The following is an 18922-nucleotide window of genomic DNA, read 5'->3' on the forward strand; positions in this document are numbered from 1 at the left end:
GTCTGATAAAAGTGAGTGGTAACGACGTGTGAATTCCCCTGTATCGATGGAAGAATCCCTATTGTACCCAATATGTAATATGCTTTGTGTTTTCAGTGCATGAACAAAAATAATTGCTTCCAACAGGGCTTCATGATGGAATTAGCTCCTTGTGCACCAAATGGTAAAAGAGGATTACCTACCACTTGGTAAACAGGTTATGTAGATATTGTGCAGTAAGCGTATTCTAGGAATGCCATGGTATTTTTTCAGGAAAAAAATTCATTAAGACCTAATCTTTCCCCCAGGGAAGTCAATGGCAAAATCTCACTAGCTTTAATGTGATTACACCCTTGTAAATCTACACTAGGGGAAAAGAAGCAAACAAACACACACACACACAGACAATAGTAAAAACAGACAAAACAGAAATATGTATAAAAGACACCTACAGTATTTCAGAGAAATGTTCCCTATGGTAACCGGTATGTTTAAAATAATTAGCCTATACCGTACAGTAAACAACATATTTTCCTACATTTGACTTTTTATTTCATTTTTGTTATATTGAGTTAGGCTTTTTCTTACAAGTTAACCTTTTTCTTGAAACTTCAAATGAACAATGTAGATTTGTAAAGGTTCTACTACTGAATGTAGAAAATTATGTTAGATTATGATTTTTTTTACACCGTAGGCAAACACAAAAATGATTGATATGTGGTATAATAAAGGGTGAAAAATTCTGAATAGTGTTTGCCATTCTCATTTCTTATTCATATAGAACAGCAGGGTTACAGAGCAATGTTTGAATATCGCAATACTTCCTGGTTATTTCTGGGCTGTCTGCATTGCATTTTCCTAGTGCATTCATGTCTGACATTTAAATGTATGCATGATGACAAGGTTTGCATGAGCAAGTACATATAACTGAGAATGATCCATTATATTCACATTATCTACTAGCTTCAATTAAAAGCATAAACATTATGTTAATGCTTGTTCAGCATTCTAATAATGTAGAATTACTGCAGTAATTTTAAATCTGAGGATATGTTGAAAAGTAAAAATAATTATTTTTTAATGTTTACTTAATGCTTTACCAGGGTCTACAATTAAAAGAGAGACAAATTGCTAGTAGAAGATTGAATAAACAATGTTTTTCTTTTCTTCATACAAGATTTACAATACTTTACATATTTGTAATTTTTCTAAAGTGAGAATAGTCATTTAATTTAATTCATTTTATATTTTCATAATCTGAAGATTATGTAGCATTACTTTTCAAGACCTATTTATATAAAGTGCAGTTATAATATAAAAGCTCATGCCTCTGTCGTAAAAGTTATTAATCTATCAGCGCTTCTTTCAAGAGGAAGATTTTATTGAGGCTATTTAATAAAATAGTTGAAATGAAAATATCCTTCTTCAGGATTTTTTGGGGGCAAAGAATAAACCAAATAATCACTCCCATACAAATTGTGGGGGGGACAATTAACTTTATCCAAATTACATAAATTAGAAGTACAGCAAAAGGTTATATCTGTGTCTTGCACAGCAGTAAGGAAAGAAGTGAGTGACAAAGCAATTTTAAAAAGAGAAGTAATGTGTTACAGAGTTAGAACAGATGACTAGCAATCTGGCCTTTTAGGATCCATTTCTGGGTGACATTGGGCAAGTCACTTAACTTCTCTCAGTGCCTGTTTCCCCAACTATTTCAAAGGAGTGATTTGAGACTTAACGTTTGTAAAGTGCTTTCAAATGTTTGATAGCATTTCAAAATATTTTCATGTAAACGAATTCTTTCTGCAAAACAAACAACAGGGCTGAACAGTGATCTCATTACATGACCAAATAACTGTCTTTTCTTCCAGGCAACAGTTGCTGCTTTTGCAGCAAGTGAAGGCCATTCACACCCTCGAGTGGTGGAGCTGCCAAAGACTGATGAAGGTCTTGGCTTTAACGTGATGGGAGGAAAGGAACAAAACTCTCCTATATATATTTCTCGTATCATTCCTGGAGGGGTGGCAGAAAGACATGGAGGACTCAAGCGAGGAGACCAGTTGCTTTCTGTTAACGGAGTGGTATGTGAAAAGTTTAGAATGATTTCCTTTTTCATGTGAGTTTTTATTTTTCCAAATGAAGGTTTAAAATGCTGGCACACCATAAAAAAAATTAGCTCTGCAGTAAGAGACCATTTGCGGAGAACTAAACAACTTTGTGCCACTACATCTTTGTTACAATATTGGTTGTTAGAGCTTCATCTTCCAGTGTGGCTCAGCTCTGAAAAATGATTCTAAAAATGTCCTTATGGATTTCCACTGTTTATTGTCTTGATTTCTGCATAAAATACATGCAATTTACAAGTTAAAAAGATATCTTCAGTCATTGCCAGTGCGTCAATTGGAGAGTCAAACTGAGCTTTTTTCTTCTTGTATTTCATAGCCTGTAACAGTCCTACAGGCCAAATTAGGCCATCTGTGACATTTGTGCAGTCTTGGGGCCTTCAGTGGCTTTGTACAACTATAATTAAAAAGGAACTAAGAATAAAATCCAGCTCATTCTCTTTTATTTGTGTTGTTCTGTAGTGTTATTTTTGTCACTAAAATAAGCTGATATCAGTAAATACCAGGGTGGATAAAAATAAATGTTTTTTTATAATTTTTTTTATTTAAATCAGATTTTTTTTTGATAAAAAGCTTTTTGAGGAAAAATACCTATCTAGAGATAGTTTTAATTAAGATATCTTTGGGCTATAATGTCTCATCATGGAATAGGGATTATAAATTCTAATTCTATAGTAGGAGACAATATATTCATGTAATGTTTAAGAAAAAAGTTTTGTAAATGAGCTCCAATAGTTCATGGACTAGGGACCCCATCTTATGAGGTCCCAGGGGCTTCTGTATCGATTATTTAGGTTAGTCTTTCTATCTACCCAATGGGACTCAGTGCTCAGTCTAGAAGATACCATCATAGATGTTTAGTTTTGCAGTTCTCAAACTCTGGATTTGTGTCTCCATAGGTAACATGCTTGTTAACAGCAAAAATGTTTTTAAATACATAAATATATAGAGGTGAGAAATAACAGACCTCAACCCTATTGTCCCTCTGCAAATTTGTGTACATAGAGTCAATCCCTTACCTCTCTCTAAAAGTGCAAAGTTTCAAAAAGTTCAATGAATAGAAGGTTGTTGGCAGCAGAATAGATCTGGACAAGGAGAAGAAGTCTGGAGATAAATGTGAGAAGAGAGGGACAGACAGTAGAAACAAAAGTGAAACTGTTTGAGCAGCATATTCCAGAGGTCTTGAGGTCTTTCTGAGTGTAGCCTTCATTGATTTGAGATCTATCATACCATTCATTCACTAGAATGGAAAATCTATAATGGCAGCAGGCCATAAAAGAGACCCAGTTTGGGAATATTTTAATGAAGTTCCTCTACCTGTGGGTAAGATCGGCATGCATGCAAAATGCAAACAGTGCAACAAAGAAATGCAAGGCCTGGTTGCCCAAATGAAACAACATCATGAGAAGTGTTCCTTCTCAGAAGGAAGCTGCGTTGAAGATGATGAAAGGAACATGTCTGAACATGCAGGATCTTCAGGTTGGTAAACTTTTTTATTTCATACTTCTTTTTTAAGGACTGTGTCTTCCTTCTGGACAATACTTGAATTCTTATGTTTGAGCAAAAAAAATATAGTTGTTACTCTATGGTAAGATCATTTTAGATACAGTTGTGATAAAAAAATAAATAGGCAGATCTTCCTTTTACAATTTCACCTTTGAAGTAGTACTGAGTGTCAGTGAATGCAATGGAATAATACAAATGAACAGTATGGTAATAATGAAATAACTGCATTGACTTATTTTGTTCAGGAGAATCCATCCTCAACATACAGGATTCTGAAGACTATCCACCTTAAAAATCACCATCATTCTCTATAGTTTCAGAGTTATCTGCCAATGATAGTGTTTCAGTCACATCATGTGTGTCACGTAGCCACAGTATATCACCTGTAGCAAAAAGAGAAAAAAAATCATCATCCAGAAACAACCATAGATAAGTTTGTGACAAGAACCGGCAAACTACAAAAAGAGGTAATTGATGAAAAAATTGCCCAGTTTGTTTATGCAACAAACTCTCCTTTCCGTATGATTGAGAACCCACACTTCATTAACATGGTTCAGACATTAAAACCAAGATACAGTCCAACAGAGCAGATGTCGCAGGCAAATTGCTGGATAAAGTGTATGAAAGAGAAATTGAGCAGTGTGCAAAAGGTCTAGAGGGTAAAATTGTTAACCTGCATCTTGATGGGTGGAGCAATATCCACAACGATCCTGTTAAGGGAATAGTCTTCCTTACAGAAACAATTGATATATCAGGAAATGCACACACAGCAGAATACTTACAAGAAGTACCTGTGAAAAAAATTCAAATGTCTATTATGTAGCTCGGTCACAGACAATGCTGCAAATTTATCCGAGATGAGAAGAAATTTAGAAGAGAGAGTGAAGAGAGTCCCAAGCTAATAACATACGGTTGCAGTGCTCATTTGATGCACCTCCTAGCCAAAGACTTAAGTGTTCCAGAAATAAAGGCCAATGTTGTTGAAATTGCAAAATACATCCAGAACAACCACTTTGCAGCAGCTGCTCTGAAAAAAAGTGGGAGGAACCAAGCTAGCTCTCCCACAAGACGCGTGATGGAACTCAGTAGTGGACTGTTTTGAGCACTATATCAAGAACTGGCCTAATCTGATGACAGTTTGTGAACAAAATCGTGAGAAAATAGATGGCACTGTCACAGCCAAAGTTCTCAATATTGGGCTTAAGAGAAATGGTGAACACATGCTGAGTATCCTGAAGCCTATTTCTGTAGCCTTGAACAAAATGCAGGGAAATAGCTGTTTTATTGCTGTCGCTGTTGAAATTTGGAAGGAATGAGTGAGATCTTAAAAAGAGAAATATGCAATGACAGAGTTAAATTATAAGCATTTAAAAAACAAATGGGACAAAGCACTATCTCCAGTTCATTTTCTTGCAAATATTCTCAATACTCAGTACCAGGGTCAAACCTTAACTGCTGAAGAAGAGGAGTTGGCGATGACATGGACATCCAGCAATCATCCCTCCATAATCCCAACTATATTAAACTTCAGAGCTAAGGGTGAACCATTCAAGAAATATATGTTTATTGATGATGTTTAAAGAAAGTCATACCAGTGAACTAAGTGGAAGTTACTTAAGCACTTGGATTCAGAGACTGTTGAAGTGATAATCTCACTTTTAAACAGCAGTAGCTTCTTCTGCCAGTGTAGAAGGAATATTTTCTTTCTTTGGACTAATTCATTCCAAATTGAGAAATCTTTGGGATCTGAAAAAGCAGGAAAGCTCGTTTTTCTTTTCCAGATTATGAACAAACAGGAAAATGAAGGTGAAGACGACTGGGTTAGCTGCAGAAGCCAGTATTTTAAGTTTCTCATGTTGACCTGGCTGACACAGTTGATTTTAATTTTTGTTTTTAAAAAAAATATTTAACTATTTCAATTAAAAACAATTTAAACAAAAACAAACCTGATTTTAAAAAACTGGAATGTTTAACTAAATTCAAAAATTCATATGCTTGTTTTGTTAAAATAATATATGTTTGCTGTTGAAGAAAAAAATCCAGAATACATAACATTGTTGTTTTAGTTAAATAAAACAATTTAAATGTCTGGCTGGTGATGTTCTCCTCCTAATACAGCATGGCAAGAAAATCCTCCAAATATTAATGATTAACCTGTTGAATTGGAGATAGTTCACCTCCCAATGACTTCATAAATATCTGCTTCAGTTACCTTTGGTAAATGAAATAACCAAACAATCAATCAATCATTTTCTGATATATCTGTAAAACTAATCTGAAAAGTTTTCAGAATAAATCACTTAAAAAAAAATATATTGCGTACCTTCTGAAAATGAAACCTACATCTATTAATACATATGAAGAATATGTATTAAGGTTATAACAACCAACAGGAATGCACTTTTATGTAGAAATCCATGATTAAATCGAGTTTTCCTGAATAGTGATTTAAATCATGATTTAAATAAATTTGATTTAAATCAAATGCACCCTGGTAAATACATACAGGGATACGTAAAGTAAAAAGGTGTCATTTTACATAATTACTGTACTTTTCAGTCACTTTCAGACTGACTGATTTGCAATAGTTTCACTCCAAACAGGGGAACTGGAATAGAGAGGAGAAAAATCAGGCCCAAGTGTCTTCAGGATAAGTTCTGCCCTTAGATCTCCCCATAACTTCTTATCACATATTTGTTGCACCTCTCCTATGTGTGGTATACCAGGAGATGAATAAAAGTATTGCACTGCAGTTTTTCAGAGTGACAACATTGAGTCCCTGGGCAGAATTTATCCCTTTTAAAAGAATTTTCTAAACAGTCTAAAGACTTAATGATGAGTTAGGATTACACTATTTCTTATTCTTCTTACAATTGCCTCAAATATTACAGTGTATTTTCTTTGTGTTATAATCTTTGTCCTCAGAATAGGGCACATTTTCAGTGTGATAGTCAACTCATCATAAAACATGAAGTCATTGTGGCATAAAGCTAAGTATTCTGTTTCTTCCTTGCCCTTTGCACAGCCCCATTAAAATCCATGAGGCAGAGGTGAAATGTCAGTAAGTAGATTTTGTAAAATATTTAAATAGTATGGCATACTCCAATAGCATGCTTCTGCCTGAAAACACTGTACAAAAGACTGTAATCCTGTATTCCTTATGCACCCAAAACTTCCATCCTAATCTCCCATTGAAAGGGACATAGGATCACACCCCAAAATGATTCATAATAGGCTTGAAATAGAAGAATGTTCAGCTTAATTTTCTGTTCCTGGCAAGACTGTAAAGAATAGTAAAGTATCAGCAACTAGAGCTGGTTGGGAATTTTCTTGATTAAATGTTTTTCAATTGGAAAATGATGATTCATTGAAACTGACCCTTTTTGTGATAACATAGTAGTTGTGATGAAACTTTTGTCAGGAAGGTTTCTCAAGTCAAGGATGGGAATTTCTAGTTTAAAAAAAAACAGCAAACAAGAGAATAGCCGATAGCCTTAGGGGTCTGACACCATGTAGTATGTGGGAAATCCAGATTCAAGTCCTGGCTCTGTCTGATTTGGAACAGAAACTTGAACCCTGATTTCCGACATCCCAGGTGAGTGTTCTAACCACCAGGCTATGCTAGGGTGTGTGTGTGTGTGTGTGTGTCTCTCTCTCTCTCTCCCCCGCCCCGCCCCCCCCCCCCATGTTTTTGTGTGTGAAAATGTCTAAAGGTCTCAGTTTTGTCCCCATGCAGAATGGGAAATTTTTGGAAATTGTAAAAATTTTGCTGACCATCCCTATGCACTAAGGGGGAAAAAGTATGATTCCATAAAAAAAGAAGAAAAGGAGTACTTGTGGCACCTTAGAGACTAACAAATTTATTAGAGCATAAGCTTTCGTGAGCTACAGCTCACTTCATCGGATGCATTTGGTGGAAAAAGCAGAGGAGAGATTTATATACACACACACAGAGAACATGAAACAATGGGTTTATCATACACACTGTAAGGAGAGTGATCACTTAAGATGAGCCATCACCAGCAGCAGGGGGGGAAGGAGGAAAACCTTTCATGGTGACAAGCAGGTAGGCTAATTCCAGCAGTTAACAAGAATATCAGAGGAACAGTGGGGGGTGGGGTGGGAGGGAGAAATACCATGGGGAAATAGTTTTACTTTGTGTAATGACTCATCCATTCCCAGTCTCTATTCAAGCCTAAGTTAATTGTATCCAGTTTGCAAATTAATTCCAATTCAGCAGTCTCTCGTTGGAGTCTGTTTTTGAAGCTTTTTTGTTGAAGTATAGCCACTCTTAGGTCTGTGATCGAGTGACCAGAGAGATTGAAGTGTTCTCCAACTGGTTTTTGAATGTTATAATTCTTGACGTCTGATTTGTGTCCATTCATTCTTTTACGTAGAGACTGTCCAGTTTGGCCAATGTACATGGCAGAGGGGCATTGCTGGCACATGATGGCATATATCACATTGGTAGATGCACAGGTGAACGAGCCTCTGATGGTGTGGCTGATGTGATTAGGCCCTATGATGGTATCCCCTGAATAGATATGTGGACAGAGTTGGCAACGGGCTTTGTTGCAAGGATAGGTTCCTGGGTTAGTGGTTCTGTTGTGTGGTGTGTGGTTGCTGGTGAGTATTTGCTTCAGATTGGGGGGCTGTCTGTAAGCAAGGACTGGTCTGTCTCCCAAGATCTGAGAGAGCGATGGCTCGTCCTTCAGGATAGGTTGTAGATCCTTGATGATGCGTTGGAGGGGTTTTAGTTGGGGGCTGAAGGTGATGGCTAGTGGCGTTCTGTTGTTTTCTTTGTTGGGCCTGTCCTGTAGTAGGTGACTTCTGGGTACTCTTCTGGCTCTGTCAATCTGTTTCTTCACTTCAGCAGGTGGGTACTGTAGTTGTAGGAATGCATGATAGAGATCTTGTAGGTGTTTGTCTCTGTCTGAGGGGTTGGAGCAAATGCGGTTATATCGTAGCGCTTGGCTGTAGACAATGGATCGAGTGGTATGATCTGGATGAAAGCTAGAGGCATGTAGGTAGGAATAGCGGTCAGTAGGTTTCCGATATAGGGTGGTGTTTATGTGACCATCGCTTATTAGCACCGTAGTGTCCAGGAAGTGGATCTCTTGTGTGGACTGGTCCAGGCTGAGGTTGATGGTGGGATGGAAATTGTTGAAATCATGGTGGAATTCCTCAAGAGCTTCTTTTCCATGGGTCCAGATGATGAAGATGTCATCAATGTAGCGCAAGTAGAGTAGGGGCATTAGGGAACGAGAGCTGAGGAAGCGTTGTTCTAAGTCAGCCATAAAAATGTTGGCATACTGTGGGGCCATGCGGGTACCCATCGCAGTGCCGCTGATTTGAAGGTATACATTGTCACCAAATGTGAAATAGTTATGGGTCAGGACAAAGTCACAAAGTTCTGCCACCAGGTTAGCCGTGACAGTATCTCGGGGCCTCTCCTTTTGCCCCTCCACCCCCACGAACATGATACAGTTCTGTGGTGACCTAGAATCCTATTTTCGACGTCTCAGACTCAAGGAATATTTCCAACACACCTCTGACCAACATATTAACCCACAGAGACCTTCCTGCCAACACTACAAAAAGAAGGATTCTAGGTGGACTCCTCCTGAAGGTCGAAACAGCAGCCTGGATTTCTACATAGACTGCTTCCGCCGACGTGCACGAGCTGAAATTGTGGAAAAGCAGCATCGCTTACCCCATAACCTCAGCCATGCAGAACACAGTGCCATCCACAGCCTCAGAAACAACTCTGACATCATAATCAAAAAGGCTGACAAAGGAGGTGCTGTTGTCATCATGAATAGGTCAGAGTATGAACAAGAGGCTACTAGGCAGCTCTCCAACACCACTTTCTACAAGCCATTACCCTCTGATCCCACTGAGAGTTACCAAAAGAAACTACAGCATTTGCTCAAGAAACTCCCTGAAAAAGCACAAGAACAAATCCGCACAGACACACCCCTGGAGCCAGGACCTGGGGTATTCTATCTGCTACCCAAGATCCATAAACCTGGAAATCCTGGACGCCCCATCATCTCAGGCATTGGCACCCTGACAGCAGGATTGTCTGGCTATGTAGACTCCCTCCTCAGGCCCTTCGTTACCAGCACTCCCAGCTATCTTCGAGACACCACCGATTTCCTGAGGAAACTACAGTCCATTGGTGATCTTCCTAAAAACACCATCCTAGCCACTATGGATGTAGAAGCGCTCTACACCAACATTCCACACAAAGATGGACTACAAGCCGTCAGGAACAGTATCCCCGATACTGTCACGGCTAACCTGGTGGCAGAACTTTGTGACTTTGTCCTGACCCATAACTATTTCACATTTGGTGACAATGTATACCTTCAAATCAGCGGCACTGCGATGGGTACCCGCATGGCCCCACAGTATGGCAACATTTTTATGGCTGACTTAGAACAACGCTTCCTCAGCTCTCGTTCCCTAATGCCCCTACTCTACTTGCGCTACATTGATGACATCTTCATCATCTGGACCCATGGAAAAGAAGCTCTTGAGGAATTCCACCATGATTTCAACAATTTCCATCCCACCATCAACCTCAGCCTGGACCAGTCCACACAAGAGATCCACTTCCTGGACACTACGGTGCTAATAAGCGATGGTCACATAAACACCACCCTATATCGGAAACCTACTGACCGCTATTCCTACCTACATGCCTCTAGCTTTCATCCAGATCATACCACTCGATCCATTGTCTACAGCCAAGCGCTACGATATAACCGCATTTGCTCCAACCCCTCAGACAGAGACAAACACCTACAAGATCTCTATCATGCATTCCTACAACTACAGTACCCACCTGCTGAAGTGAAGAAACAGATTGACAGAGCCAGAAGAGTACCCAGAAGTCACCTACTACAGGACAGGCCCAACAAAGAAAACAACAGAACGCCACTAGCCATCACCTTCAGCCCCCAACTAAAACCCCTCCAACGCATCATCAAGGATCTACAACCTATCCTGAAGGACGAGCCATCGCTCTCTCAGATCTTGGGAGACAGACCAGTCCTTGCTTACAGACAGCCCCCCAATCTGAAGCAAATACTCACCAGCAACCACACACCACACAACAGAACCACTAACCCAGGAACCTATCCTTGCAACAAAGCCCGTTGCCAACTCTGTCCACATATCTATTCAGGGGATACCATCATAGGGCCTAATCACATCAGCCACACCATCAGAGGCTCGTTCACCTGTGCATCTACCAATGTGATATATGCCATCATGTGCCAGCAATGCCCCTCTGCCATGTACATTGGCCAAACTGGACAGTCTCTACGTAAAAGAATGAATGGACACAAATCAGACGTCAAGAATTATAACATTCAAAAACCAGTTGGAGAACACTTCAATCTCTCTGGTCACTCGATCACAGACCTAAGAGTGGCTATACTTCAACAAAAAAGCTTCAAAAACAGACTCCAACGAGAGACTGCTGAATTGGAATTAATTTGCAAACTGGATACAATTAACTTAGGCTTGAATAGAGACTGGGAATGGATGAGTCATTACACAAAGTAAAACTATTTCCCCATGGTATTTCTCCCTCCCACCCCACCCCCCACTGTTCCTCTGATATTCTTGTTAACTGCTGGAATTAGCCTACCTGCTTGTCACCATGAAAGGTTTTCCTCCTTCCCCCCCCTGCTGCTGGTGATGGCTCATCTTAAGTGATCACTCTCCTTACAGTGTGTATGATAAACCCATTGTTTCATGTTCTCTGTGTGTGTGTATATAAATCTCTCCTCTGCTTTTTCCACCAAATGCATCCGATGAAGTGAGCTGTAGCTCACGAAAGCTTATGCTCTAATAAATTTGTTAGTCTCTAAGGTGCCACAAGTACTCCTTTTCTTTTTGCGAATACAGACTAACACGGCTGCTACTCTGAAACCCATAAAAAAAGAAGAGTTACTACAGAGATCAATCAACTTCACAAGTTCCGGTTGAATACTTAACCAAATAAGTTACTTGAACTTCACAGGTTGGAGGTAAATCAAATAATCTCATGGATATTTAGCATCACTGCCAACCGATGAAGGGAAAAATACAGATTAAAAGAAAATTAAGTATTCTAATTGACCAACAGACTTAACTGGAAAGATTTTTTTATTTCAATTCCAGCTGGACAAATGCAGTAAAAATAAGTGAACTGTCAAATTTTAAAATTCATTTGCTTTGACTATATTCTCACCTCTTTGTGAGCAGCCTACAGAAGTTTATTTTCAGGAATGTGCACTGGAACAAATATTAAGCTAATATTGCAGAAAACAAATGTCAAATTCACGATTTTGAGTATGCACATGAGAAACATGAATCTAAGAGTTATGCTCATCTGGAGAGGTGAGACAAATGTATCTGTGATCCATGTCTAATGAAAAGAACCCTCTATTTTGAATTATAAATGTTGAAAACTTGAAACAATACCTGGTTGCTAACAATTCACAAGCCATCCAGAGGCTAATTATACCCACACAAAACATTTCTAGAATAATTTCAAAACAATAAAAAAAATATGGAAGTAGTGATCTTTTCACAGACAACTTGAGAATAGAAAAAAAGAGCTAAGTTTTGCTAACCTATTGTTCATTATGAACAGGTCACCTGCATATGAGATAAAGTAAATAATATACAGCAGGTGTATAACAGATGGATGAGCAGTGGTACATGAGATGAAAATGATATATCAGCAGCTTGCTTATGCTCATATGTTGGTGGTTATCCAACTTTACAATTATCAACATAAAACTAGGGCTGAGCATTCAGAACCTGTATTACTTATCCTAGCATGAGTGGTTGGTGTCACTTAAATTGTCTCACCAGAAGTTTAAAAGAAATACCCGATCAGTGTGCAGGGGAGTAAAGTAAAGTACATTGTATGCAGTAAGCCCTGCAGATGGCTCAGCCAGGACACAGAGGTAGCTGTCCATATTTGGCACTGGTTATGCTTTTATTGCATAGCTACTGTTAGTCAAATATTGCAGGGGATACAGCATAAATATTCAAGAATTAATTCTCATCCAACATCTGTACTTACAGACCTCAAATAGGAATACTACTCTCACTTCGCCTGTTGCCCAGTAATCAGATTCCTTTTCCTTGTCTGCAATTGAGTAGGGGATTTTTGACTATAATTATATGCATCTGGGTATAGTAATAACAGTGCTTTCCTGTATAATATCTGCAATTCCTTTACCTATTGTTATCTCTACAGTAGGTATTTTACTTTTAGTCTGCTTGATAGCACCTGCCAATGCTACAAGATAAAAAAAAATATATATGTGTATTCTGAATATCCTTCTCTTTGCTGTTCTTAGGTTGTTAAAGAGGGAGGAAGCCAAGTTGGGTGTTAAATAGTATCACAACCTTTTATTCAGCAAGCAGCACTGGCATATGGTATTCTTTATTAGAGGGGGTGTTAGTGAGCAGTCCCCCAGATAACACTCAGCATACAAACACATTATGCTTTAGTTAAACAGAGGTTATTAGGCTTGACACAGGGGTCACTGAGTAATATTTAATTGCCTGTGGTATACAGGAGGTCAGACTAGATGATCTAATGGTCTCTTCTGGCCAAACTCTTATGAATTTAAGAGCGACAGCAGGCACAGATGCATTAAAACTAAGTGCAATAATGGTGTTGGATGTAGCCGAACTCACCTTTAAATTAGCTTTGGTTGATAACACCTGAACTCAGGTCTGTGATGGGATCAAGTGACATATTTAGTAGCATAATCATTTACTTTGCCTTTTGTAGTTTCACCTTCCTTGTTTTGTTTTAGAGCTTAAGTCTTTATCCTGCACCATTCAAGTCAATGGGAGTTTTTCCATTGACTTGAATGGGAGCAGGGTCAAGCCCTTCATTACTAACTAGAAGAAAATGGTGTTAAGCTGGAGGACTTTATACAAATGGGGAGGGGACAGGGGTGAAGTCCCAAAAATGAGCAGCTATGAATTGCGATCAAGTTTTTTAAGTGGTTTGAGAAGTGGATGTACACAATCTTGTTGAATCCATTACATGGGCACAAGCACAATTGCTTACAGCACTGTCTGTAACCATCCATCCCCTTTAAAAACAAAAATGTTTTATACTTAAATAATTGCATGCAAATTCAGATATGCTACTAGCCATGTGTTTTACTGCCTATTATAAATAACAGCAGTGAAGTAAATATATGCTGCTCAGTAAATATAGACAATGTTAATTGCTATGGGTGCCCAACGCTGATGCCGATTCATATTAACCATAATTTGTTAGGAAGAAAATGTTATGCAGAAGGATGCAGAGCTGCAGGTGGTTAGTTTCAAGAACAGAAGTCACTTTAAAGTGATCAATGTGACCATGTCACATATTAATGATTTATTATATAGCTAGCACAATAAGCACTAAGTACATTCTCCTCTGATGGAATTCAGTACATCCTATGGGTTTATTAAAATAGATTGATTTGAAAAAAAATCAAACCACAAAACACCTAAGCAAATTTTTAGTTTGTACATGCAAATTATCTTTCAAATAAATTTTAAAATACCCTATTCATATATTGTTTTCCATTTGAGCTCTGATCATTTTGTGCATTAGACATAATCTCATCTAATAATTTTTCAAGTATTTATAGTGGAATTCTATTTTCTGCAAATTACTTTCATTTAGCTCTGGATGTTCAGCAGATTTGTATCATCGTAATCACAACAACTAAAAAAAAGTGTACTCTGTCACATAACTTTAATACTATTTTAAGATCTTGCAGTGGGAGGGTTATGGAAGAGATTTAGAAAATCTGTACTTCAGAAACCATATGGTCATGCATCTGAAGCTACACGGAAGGGGTTTAGTTAGTTAGTTGAAGGTTCCTTCTCACTCTGGCTGCCAAATACAGAATGGCCTACAGAGGTGAAAGTAAGCCGGTATGGTATGGTATGGTATAGCATACCAGCAAGAAAGTGCGGACTGTATCGGCAGGGCTGCTGATGGGTTGGGGGGAGGGCAAAAGGGGTAGCTGCCCCAGGGCCCATATCGGGGCCCTGCGTACCAATAAGTCATTTAAGTTACTTTCACCCCGGGCCTACCTCATCATTTTAGCACCTGAAATGATAATTATCATCCCCCCAACTTTGAATATAAATATAATGCTTTCTGAAGCATGTTCACATTTCTGAAATACTTATGTCCCATCAGTTAATCTAAAAGTTTATTCCTTGCTTGGGATAGTATTTTCCAAATATGTTGTTGATGTATCTCTTGTGTTTGCTGCCAGCAAGAGGTTAGAGGACAAACAGTATTGATTGTGTTACACATTTCATTGAAGTCAAGTCATGTCATGTGCCTGCTTTTGGCATCTTCTGCCTTGAAAGTTCTCTCTCATAGTGTGCCACAGCAGAAGTAATTTATATTTGTTCTGCCCTGTGTTCACACAGTATTCACAATCTATTAGAAGTGACAAAAATAAGCGAAATTTTCTTCTAATTTCTGACATTCCTAAAATGATGCCAATGTATTCTTGCAATATTGGACTCTTATTAGTGCTTCTTCTCTTTGGAGATTTGTGGCATATGGGCATAGTTTCCTTTTAAATAGCATGATACACAATTGCTTTAAGATACTGTATGGCAAAGCTTTGATTTCTTTTCTTTTATGAAAAAAACGTTAATTTAAAAATGGTCTACAATCCACATGAAGATCTTAGCTGTAGGGTTTTTGCACTGAGACACTTTTGTTTGTTGGAACGTATATGATAATCATTTGTCATTATAGATTTCCACAATTCCACCTAATGTGTGGAACAATTTGTACTCCTGAAATGCACTTCAGTCAAGCAATTTAGTGGGGGGAAAAATGAAAAACCTCTTTCAGAGAAATCACCTCTGCTTTTGAAGACCTACTATTTAAAAACAATGTAAGCATACAAATCAGAAATTAAGCACATTTGGGAGTATGTTTCATTTCACAGCAGATTCAAAAATGACTTGCATTAAGTGTGAGAAAGGGTATGTACTGATCCGACAAGAGAATTTTGCCCTTAATCAGGGCCCTGAGATCTTTCAGTTGTTAGTATGTTTTTTCCCCTCATTCCTTTCTTTTCCTCTGTACTCTACCACAAATAAAGTTAGATAAAGTACCACTTTTGAGGGACTATATCACACCTCATTGACAGAAGACTCTGCTTTTTCTCACAAATAGGCATTATCACTCACTTCTTCCAAGGACTGAATATCACTTCTTGTGAGGATTGGAAATCTAGAATTCAGAACTGAAAGAAAGAGAAGGAAGGGGGCGTTTGTGGAAAAGAGAGATAGGGAATTAAAGGAAATTGAAAAGGAATAGATAGTTACGTGTTGAGAAGCAGTCAGTAAAGAGGATTTACTCTGCTCAAGCCTACATTCCAAGGAAACTAGTGGGAAATGAGACACTGGAAGCTGCTTTTTAAAGTTGACTTCAGTGGTAGATGGGTCAGGGGATGAAATTGGGTTAGTCTCCTTTTGTGGGTAATTGTATATAGAAAAAAACTTCAACAAAATTGCTATTTTTTTTAAACTTAGAAATGTCAGTAATGTTGTCTCATCTCCTGTTTTTTTTTGTTGTTGTTTTTTTTTGAAGAATCCAGAGATGTGGTTTCTTGGCTCTTAATTGAAGGAGGTCTTCAACCTTTAGCAAAAGAGCTTTTCTCTGAATTGTTTGTTGTCTATTTGAGTTAAATGGGTGTTAACAAAAACAATAGTTTTAAATAGTCTGAATTACAAAAAACAAACAAAAACCCCCCACTTCTCTCAGTTAGGTTTCAATTAGATATCAGAGTTCTCCACTTACCCTTATGGTCTTCCAGGGTAAAATTCCCAACAGAATAGTAACAAAAAAGCCACCTTCGTACATCATAAAAAGTCAGGAAGCTCTCTTTCACGTGCATGCCACATTTAAAATGTTTGGATTTCACAAACCATGAACTCGCCTACACTTGTAGCACCTCCTCCCCACTGCGGCCACGCACCTTTTTATTTTTTTCCCCCAATATCAACACACACAAACCACCACACTCAAAGCTAGTTAGCTAGAACTGCAGTATTTTTAAAACTAAATTCAAATTCAGTTTTCAGACACAGTTAAATCCAACATAAATATGGCTTAGCAACAAGGATATATCTACATTGATTAAAAACAAAAACAAAAAAAAAAAACTTGAAGTACCCAGTGTCAGAGCTCAGGGCAGCTGACTTCGGCTTGTGGGTCTAGAGCTTCAGGGCTATAAAATTTTAATGCAGACGTTCAGCGTGGGACTGGAGCCTGCACTCTGAAACCCTGTGATGGGGGAGGATGTGACCTCTTGGGTAGGCTAGTTTATGATCTTGCAAACATTTAAATACGTGCATCACTCTGTACTCACGTGAGCAAGACTTACAGAGTTCAAAGTGACTACTTGCATGAGGAGGATTATGTACATGCTCATGTGTTAGGATTATGGAAAATAAGGTCCTTGTTCATCACTCACCCTTTGGCCTCCTGGTGTACTCTTGAAGATGCAGTTAAGTGCCCATTGCAGTACATATGCCTGTCTGTACTAACTGGACAGAGAGCACCAGCTCATTTCGCATAAGCTACCAAACAGTCACTACTGGAAGGGGTCTGCACTTGGATACTAACTCCCATTCAGCAAAGGATGCAATTATGCATGTGAGCAGTCCCATTAACTTCTAAACACAAGTAATCTCTGAAGTTAATAGGCTTGCTCACATATTTGAAGTTAAGTAGGGGCTTACATATTGCATTGAGCTCCATGCAGTATCAGTGCCTTAGAAATGAAAGGCTAGTGAGCCATTCCCAAACGCCCAACCTGCTCGCTTCTCACCTATGTTAAGTTTTCACACTCACTGTATTCCACTTTCTTATCTGGTAGCCACAGGAAAGGTTTGACAGGCTTTTCTTGAATTCAGTTGTTTTTGCATTATTTTGGCTTGTATATTTGCAAAACTCTCCCAACCCCCAGTTTTTGTATGAATCAGAAATTATGCTCAGTTTCATATTTCAGATGCAACCTAAAAATGATTCAGGCGTCATATTTAAAAATGCAAAAAGAGATAATCCATCAACCCTGCATAAATCTATTTACATTTAACATTTACCCCACAATGACCATTTGAAAAGTCTAAAATACGGAAACAGCTTAAACCACCGGCATCCTTTCTGTGGCAGCAAGTACAAGAAGAGGGCAGGACTCTGGATAAAACCAGCATCTTTAGAACTCTCTCTGTTCTCCTTGCTTGCAGAGTGTGGAAGGAGAGCACCATGAAAAAGCAGTGGAGCTCCTGAAGGCTGCTAACGATAGCGTCAAGTTGGTCGTGCGCTACACTCCCAAAGTGCTAGAAGAGATGGAGGCTCGTTTTGAAAAACTGAGGACAGCACGACGCCGGCAACAGCAGCAACTACTAATTCAGCAGCAGAATACACAGCAAAATCATATGTCGTAGGTGAGACTATTCATTGCTCATACTTTTGGCTCGAACCTGTGAAGGGTTGACCATCTCTTACCAGCCGCTGAGCATTGACCGCAACAGGAGCGGAGAGTGCTTATTGCTTGGTAGACTTCCGTGTGCCCTACCCCAAGAAAAATGCACTTTGCAAGTAGGGGATTTGCCACATCAAAATGTGGAGCTATTTTTCCAAGTCTGAATCTAGAAATAAATGCCTGGCATATAAGTCTGGCATGGAATACAAGGAAGAGTCTGAGCAGTAAGTTAAAAGAAAAGGAGTACTTGTGGCACCTTAGAGACTAACAAATTTATTAGAGCATAAGCTTTCGTGAGCTACAGCTCACTTCTGTAGCTCACGAAAGCTTATGCTCTAATAAATTTGTTAGTCTCTAAGGTGCCACAAGTACTCCTTTTCTTTTTGCGAATACAGACTAACACGGCTGCTACTCTGAAACCAGCAGTAAGTTAGTATTCTTTCTGGACACCCTCTCATACTGTGTTTTACTCCCATCAGCCAAAAAATAAAGTTCTTGTAAAAATTAAGAATTTTTTGCTACCAGTTTTAGGCTTAATATAACAATCCCTTACTACTACGCTGCATAGTATCTACACATATGAGGGGGAGTTTTCCCAGCCCTTTCACAGCTACAAAAAGCCAAAATGCACAAGAGCCACTGTGGTTCCATTGCATAATGTGGTGGAAAGGTGCTTAGCTGCACATCCTACCTCCACTGTGGTAGGGAATATTCCATTCACCGCTTGGGTACCTATATGGCCAAAATTACTGTAGTAGCTGAGTG

The 18922-nt window shown here is 38.7% G+C and overlaps 1 protein-coding gene across 3 annotated transcripts in view; it reads left to right on the forward strand.

Moving 5' to 3' along the window:
* LIN7A (lin-7 homolog A, crumbs cell polarity complex component) overlaps nt 1-18922 on the forward strand; it is an 80879-nt gene that overhangs the window by 59179 nt on the left and 2778 nt on the right. For all 3 annotated transcript variants that reach the window (XM_038417915.2, XM_043492755.1, XM_043492753.1), the window contains 2 exons: nt 1851-2060; nt 17919-18119. In XM_038417915.2, the coding sequence (XP_038273843.1) occupies nt 1851-2060; nt 17919-18119 (411 nt within the window). The remainder of the gene's footprint in view (nt 1-1850; nt 2061-17918; nt 18120-18922) is intronic.

This window comes from Dermochelys coriacea, chromosome 1, assembly GCF_009764565.3.
Source record: "Dermochelys coriacea isolate rDerCor1 chromosome 1, rDerCor1.pri.v4, whole genome shotgun sequence".
Lineage (NCBI taxonomy): Eukaryota > Metazoa > Chordata > Testudines > Dermochelyidae > Dermochelys > Dermochelys coriacea.